General features: G+C 53.4%; 1 protein-coding gene across 1 annotated transcript; it reads left to right on the top strand.

Moving 5' to 3' along the window:
- The first annotated feature begins 1487 nt into the window (after positions 1 to 1487).
- On the top strand, positions 1488 to 2456 carry LOC113998954 (olfactory receptor 14A16-like). Its single transcript, XM_027711528.2, has one exon. It carries the CDS (start codon positions 1488 to 1490, stop codon positions 2454 to 2456), a length of 969 nt encoding a protein of 322 aa, XP_027567329.2.
- The last annotated feature ends 3821 nt before the right edge of the window (positions 2457 to 6277 follow it).

The following is a 6277-nucleotide window of genomic DNA, read 5'->3' as shown; positions in this document are numbered from 1 at the left end:
AGAGCAAAGCCTGCCAGGGCAGGGCAGGTTTCTTCTGCTATTGAGTGAGAGTTTCATGGGTCAGGGCTGCTCACAGAACCAGAGCACCCCAGGATATTTTCCAGGCGATACTTCAAGGGGAAGGTCCAAGGAAGGATTTCTCTCAAGCTCTCAAGCCATATTCTTGGTGGTTTGAGTTGCAGAGGGAACTCTGAGGAGCTGTCCAGGGCTGAGAATGACTTCCTGGCACTGTTGGTGTCTGGGAAGTGGCCCAGCTGGCTCAGGGTGACGCTGCCCTGAGTGCCCAGTGGGCTCTGCCCTGGCCTCTCCCAGCTGGACCCTCCCTGTGCATTTCCCTGGTTCTCAGCTTGCCCCTGGTCCTGAGGTTGTTCCCTCCTTCTCTCAGTCAGGCTCTTTAGGGAGGGGAGTTCAAGCTACACAGTCCAACACTGATCCTGGGATTCCCCTATGGCAGGTGTGTCCCTGGGAATGAGACATTCCACTTGTCCTCTGCCCTGTGGGCTGTGGGCAGTGAAGTCTGTGGGTCTGGGTAAGGAGCTCTTTTTCCCTCAATCATACCCCGTCATTAGGACACTTGGCTCTTTTCTGAGGTGTCCTTCTAAGGTGAGAGCTGCCCTCGAGAATGCAAATCATCCTCCCAGCACAGCTGTGTTCTCTGAAAGCCCCAGTGGAGAGGGGCAGAGATGCTGTGCCCATGCCAGGAGATGCTGTTGGGTTGGGGAGATGAGCCATGGGTGTCCTTGGCTCCAAGTGGGGTGCTGAGCCCTTCAGACAGGCTGAGACATTGAGGGGTCTGGGATGGATCCCTCTGCTCTCAACAGTGTCTGGTGGCTTTTCAGACCCAAATGGGAGTGTGATCAATCTCCATCTCAGGAAGAAGCAAAGCCAGGGCAGTTGGGAACAAGAGAGAGGGACAGACCAGCTCCCCTCACTCTGCACTAAGCCCCAGACAATCCTCCTGCCTGGCAGGACCTGCTCTGTTCTCCCTGAGTGCATCAGTAGTATTGAGGGGTTCTGACATCCAGGAACACTCCTCAGCAGAGATAAGGGAGTAGAAAAAAAAAAAAACAACAACAAAACAAACCCAAACAAAACAAACCTGTGACACTGCCTTCTGCTCTCCTGGTTTCTCCCAGAAACTGGGAGTGCAGATGCTGACAAGCCCTTTTGCACTGGGAGCAGTTTCACCTGACACAGCTGAACACCAGGACGGGCCCCTGTGCCCACCATGCCCATGACCCCACCAGTGCAGAGCAGGGCTGAGCCCTCACAGCCAGTGGGCAGAGGGTCTGCTCCTCATGGAAGATGTAATGAGCCCCAATCAGGGCTCCAGCCCTGGAGCTGAAGGAGAGACTCCTAGAAAAGGAAAACCAGTGGAGCAGTGAGAGGGGTATTGGAAAGCAGCTTTGATTGTTCTTAGAATGTTCTGCCCTAACTTGTCACTGTTATTTCCTCCTGTGACAGTTCCTCATGTCCAAGGGCAGCAAATGTCCAACAGCAGCTCCCCCACCCAGTTCCTCCTCCTGGCATTCGCAGACAGGCGGGAGCTGCAGCTCCTGCACTTCTGGCTCTTCCTGGCCATCTCCCTGGCTGCCCTCCTGGCCAACGGCCTCATCCTCAGCGCCGTAGCCTGGGACCACCACCTGCACACCCCCATGGGCTTCTTCCTGCTCAACCTCTCCCTCACAGACCTGGGCTGCATCTGCACCACTGTCCCCAAAGCCATGCACAATTCCCTCTGGGACACCACAACCATCTCCTACACAGGATGTGCTGCACAGCTCTTTTTCTTCCTCTTCTTCCTCTCAGCAGAGTTTTCCCTCCTCACCATCATGTGCTACGACCGCTACGTTGCCATCTGCAAACCCCTGCACTACGGGACCCTCCTGGGCAGCAGAGCTTGTGCCCACATGGCAGCAGCTGCCTGGGCCACTGGCTTTCTCAATGCTCTGCTGCACACAGCCAACACATTTTCCCTGCCCCTGTGCCAGGGCAATGCCCTGGGCCAGTTCTTCTGTGAAATCCCACACATCCTCAAACTCTCCTGCTCACACTCCAGCATCAGGGAAATTTGGCTTATTGTGGTTAGTTGCTCTTTAGTATTTGGCTGTTTCGTTTTCATTGTTTTCTCCTATGTGCAGATTTTTAGGGTTGTGTTGAGAATCCCCTCTCAGCAGGGACGGCACAAAGCCTTTTCCACGTGCCTCCCTCACCTGGCTGTGGTCTCTCTGTTCCTCAGCACTGGCTTGTTTACTTACCTGAAGCCCCCCTCCATCTCCTTCCCATCCCTGGATCTGGCCCTGTCAGTTCTGTACTTGGTGGTTCCCCCAACACTGAACCCCCTCATCTACAGCCTGAGGAACCAGGAGGTCAAGGATGCCCTGAGGAAAATCATAACTGGGTGTTTTTCAGAATCAATAAACTCTCCTTCTTCTGCATGTTATGGACCTCATTAAAGGTCAATCCTATTATGGACTTCATTACAGGCCCACCATATCTTCTCTATTTTTTGCTCCTGGGAGGGGTGTTATTTTTGTGAGAATTTGATTACAACAAAAAATCTATAAACACCATTTTTAATTCAGTGTTTACCTTTCTAGCCTGGCCCACAGGCTGTATAAATTGGCAATTGTACTCACTGTGTGCTTCAACCAAATAAAGAACTCTGCATTGGCTTGTTTGCCTGACATCTTTCCTCTCTGACTTCTCTGCAGCTGCAGGGTCGGTGCCTCTGTGCAGAGCTGGGCCAAAAGAGTCCCAGCAGAGCAGCACTGCCAGGGAGCAGCAGCCCTTCTCCTGCAGGGCCTCCTCTCCCTTCCCTTCCACACTGTCCTGCAGAGCCCTGTGTTGTTGGAGGCCTCAGTGCTCTGGCAGTCGGTCCCAGTCCTGCTGCAGGACTGTCCAGGGACTGCAGGCAGGGACAGCCACGGGCACTGCTGGCACAGAGCTGACCTCTGCAGCAGCACTGCCATCCTGCAGGGGCATCTTCTCAGGCCAGGGCCTCAAAGCTTCAGTCTGCTTTCCACTTTGCTCTCCAGGATGTGCCCAACACAATGCCCTGCAGAGGAAAACAGCAGTGACCAGCACAAGGGTGGGAGTGCTCAGGGTGGGGGCACCCAGCAGTGCCCTGGCACAGCCAGCGCTGCTCCCAGCACTGGCCTCTCACCCCAGGCCATTGGGCTTGTTCTTCCCTCCAAGGAGGGACAGCAAATGACCAGCTCAGGGGTCCATGTTTGCACTGCATGGACAAGACATGCCCATGTGTCACGGTTTGGGGCTGGGGGGTGGAAGGCTCAGACAAAGTTGATGGCAGAAGCCGTCTCGTTGAGCTAAAGACCTTAAACAGAATTATTTATTACACAGTATAAAAGCCAAAAACCCCTAGCAGTATAGTGTAAGATAAGACAGTGCAGTCTATCACAGTCATTCTATTAAAGCAATTGGATCAAAGCCAGCAAAAAGAAACAATCCTGAAGCAGAGATTGAGGTAACTCACCCCACAACGACAGGGGATAATTCTCTCTCTTTCACTTTATCCCTGGGCAGTGACCATGAAGAGCTGTCCCTGCTTCATGGCAGAAGCTCCACACACTTCAAGGAAGGGTGTGGAAGAATTTGCCCCATAACAGTAGGACGGGGCTTTTACAGTTATCAAGGGTTTGACTGCCAGACATATTTGCAGGCCAGGGAGCAGTTTCTCTGTCAAATCCTGCTTCAGAAAGCAGGATGTGTGTCTGAAGTTTCATGAAGCATTTTCGGTTTAGCATAATTCAACATTAAAAACAGCACCTTGACGCCAGCAGTAACTCACCACAGAGAGTGTGCATTGTTTGCATTCTGACCATTTTTAAGGTATTGTCAGAGCAGAGCATCCTGCCAGAAACAGACCCTTGATTCCATGAGGTTCCAAAAACTCTGAGGGTTCCTTTGGTTCCATGATGCCCTGCAGTGTCACAATGGCTCCTTGATTCCAGGATGTTCCAAAACATCCCAGGGTTCCCTTGGCTCCAAGAGGCTCCCCAGTGTCCCACCGGCCCCTGGATTCCAGCAGGCCCTGCAGTGTCCCAATGGCCACTCGGTTCCCCGAGCCACAGCGGCTGCCGCCGGCGTCTGTGCCCGGAGCCGCCGCTCCCACGGGGCTGCCGCACTCACCGCCGGGGTTGCCGCTCGCGCAGCCGCCGCTCTGCCCCGGCTGCACCGGGACCCGGCACCGCCTCGGGCCTGCGCTGCCGCCTCAGCGGCCACAGGGACACAGGGATGGGGGACCTTTGCTCTGACACTGATGGGGCCTGCCTTTGTTCTGCTGGGCTCTGGGCTTTAGGGAAATTGCTGTTCATTTTCGTGCTCCACTGGAACAGCTCCTGAATTCCAAAGGTTTCCTAATCCAGGGGAGGGGTTTCTATGGCATCGGAGGTGCTGCCCCTCGGGACACATTGTCAATAAACCATCCAGCTGATTGGGATGGGTGTAAGAGCTGGGGAACACAGGATAATGAGTCATCCCCTGAAAACCTTGGAACATTCCCTGACTGAATCAGAACCCAAATGGAACAGTTTGGATACAATTCCCAAAGAGTTTGGAAACTCCAGTCATTCCTGACACCAGGATGGAAATTCAGCAGATAACTAAAGCCAGTCCCCTTGGGAGCCCACACCCAGCGGGGCTGAGGGAGGCCCTGGCAGCTCCCCAGCACCTCCCTCTCAGTGGGACACCTCTGGCAGCCTCTCCCAGCTCGGGAACCCTCCAGTTTCCAACACTCCAAAGACCCTCGCTGGTGCCCAGGACAATTCTGATCCCCCTCAACAAACACTCCTCCAGCTGTGACCCTTGTCTGATGGCAAACACAAAGGGATTTGGGGGAGTGTTTCCCTGACAACAAGGAGAATTTGGGAGAGGGACCTTTCCACCCCCAGCTCTTGATGTGTCCACACATCTCTGCCTGGGTGTGGGTGTGAATTGACTGTGGTGGGAATGTTGTTATTGGGAATCTATAATTCAGTCACTGTTAAAATTGTGGCAAATGCTATTGAATCCCCTGATAACTGTTCAACTGGTCAATGATTAAGTGCTACTAATGTCTTTTGCCCCCTTGTCTTTGGATCCAAATCCTTGGTGTCCTGACCCTCTTGCATCCCAAGGCTCTGTGTAAATCATTTCCTTTCATCAAAAAATATATTTTTCATGACTTCCACTTTAAAATCTTCCTCCTTAGCTAAACTACAAAACAACTCCAATTAGTTGTTTATGTCTTGAAGACTTGAAGACAACTAAAGAAAGAAAAATAATTTGTTTTTCAGTGTTTTAATGGGTCCCACAGTGTGTTTGGAGTTGCATCAGCTGTCAGTCCAAGATGGGCCATGTCAGAACTGGTGAGATTGGAGGGTGAGGAGCAAGGTTGATCATCCAGGGTCAGTGTGGATCTCCTGAGGAGACACTCAGCATCAAGATCACTTGGAGAACACCTCTATCACCTCTCCTCTGAACTGCAAAATATCCATCCTTTAATTAAAAAAAAAAGTACAAACTTGGAAGACTTGTTTTGAAATTGCCTTGAAGACAATTAAAGGAAGACAAAGAGATCCTGAGGGATTTCTGCATTTTAATGAGCCCCACAGTGTGTTTACTGACGAGTCCATCATCCTCACGTACTGAGAGAAGATTGAAGCAGCTGCTGAAGAAGTCAGAAGCCAAAGTCCAAGTCCCCTGAAGCATTGCTGGGCCCCACTGAGGGCAGGCACTGCCAAAGCCTCCCCAGGGACTCCTTGGAGCAGCTCCTTGGAGGCCAGGAGTGCAGGCAGACAAAGGCTCTGGGCAGGCCCCTGCAATGCTGAGCAAAGCCTGCCTTGGTTTTGTGGAGCACAAAGGCCAAGGGCTGAGCCCCAGGCCCTGGCCCAGCAGATCCTGTCCCTCCCGGCTGGCTCAGGGCTGTTTGGGGGCACTGGGATGGGAGGGGGAGGAACAACAAAGGCCCAAAACTGGGCAACCCCTGCCAGGCTGCTGAGGGAGGGGCGAGGCAGAACCCAAGGGCAGAACCTGCCAGGAAAGTGTCTTGTGGTGGCCTGAGTGGCAGAGGCAGCTGCCAGAGGCAAGGGGACAAAGGCCTGGGTGCCTTTGGGCCTTGCAGCCCTGCCAGAGCCCTTGGCCATCTCTCCTGCAGGCTGTCCTGCCCTGGCCCTGCTGCTGCTCTGGCCTTGCAGGCTGCACACACCCCTCCTGCTTTCCCACCCCCTCCCAGCAGCATTTCTAGACCCTCCCTGATGGCTCTGCACCAGCTCTG

The sequence above is a fragment of the Pipra filicauda genome, unplaced genomic scaffold (genome assembly GCF_003945595.2).
Source record: "Pipra filicauda isolate LSUMZ 115617 unplaced genomic scaffold, ASM394559v2 scaffold1010_size38544_pilon, whole genome shotgun sequence".
NCBI lineage: Eukaryota > Metazoa > Chordata > Aves > Passeriformes > Pipridae > Pipra > Pipra filicauda.
Note: the sequence above shows the minus strand (reverse complement) of the source record. Positions and strands in the feature narration are given on the sequence as shown.

Bases quoted from the DNA above. Each gene is read 5' to 3' on its own strand.
- LOC113998954 (XM_027711528.2), top strand. From the start codon at position 1,488: ATGTCCAACAGCAGCTCCCCCACCCAGTTCCTCCTCCTGGCATTCGCA.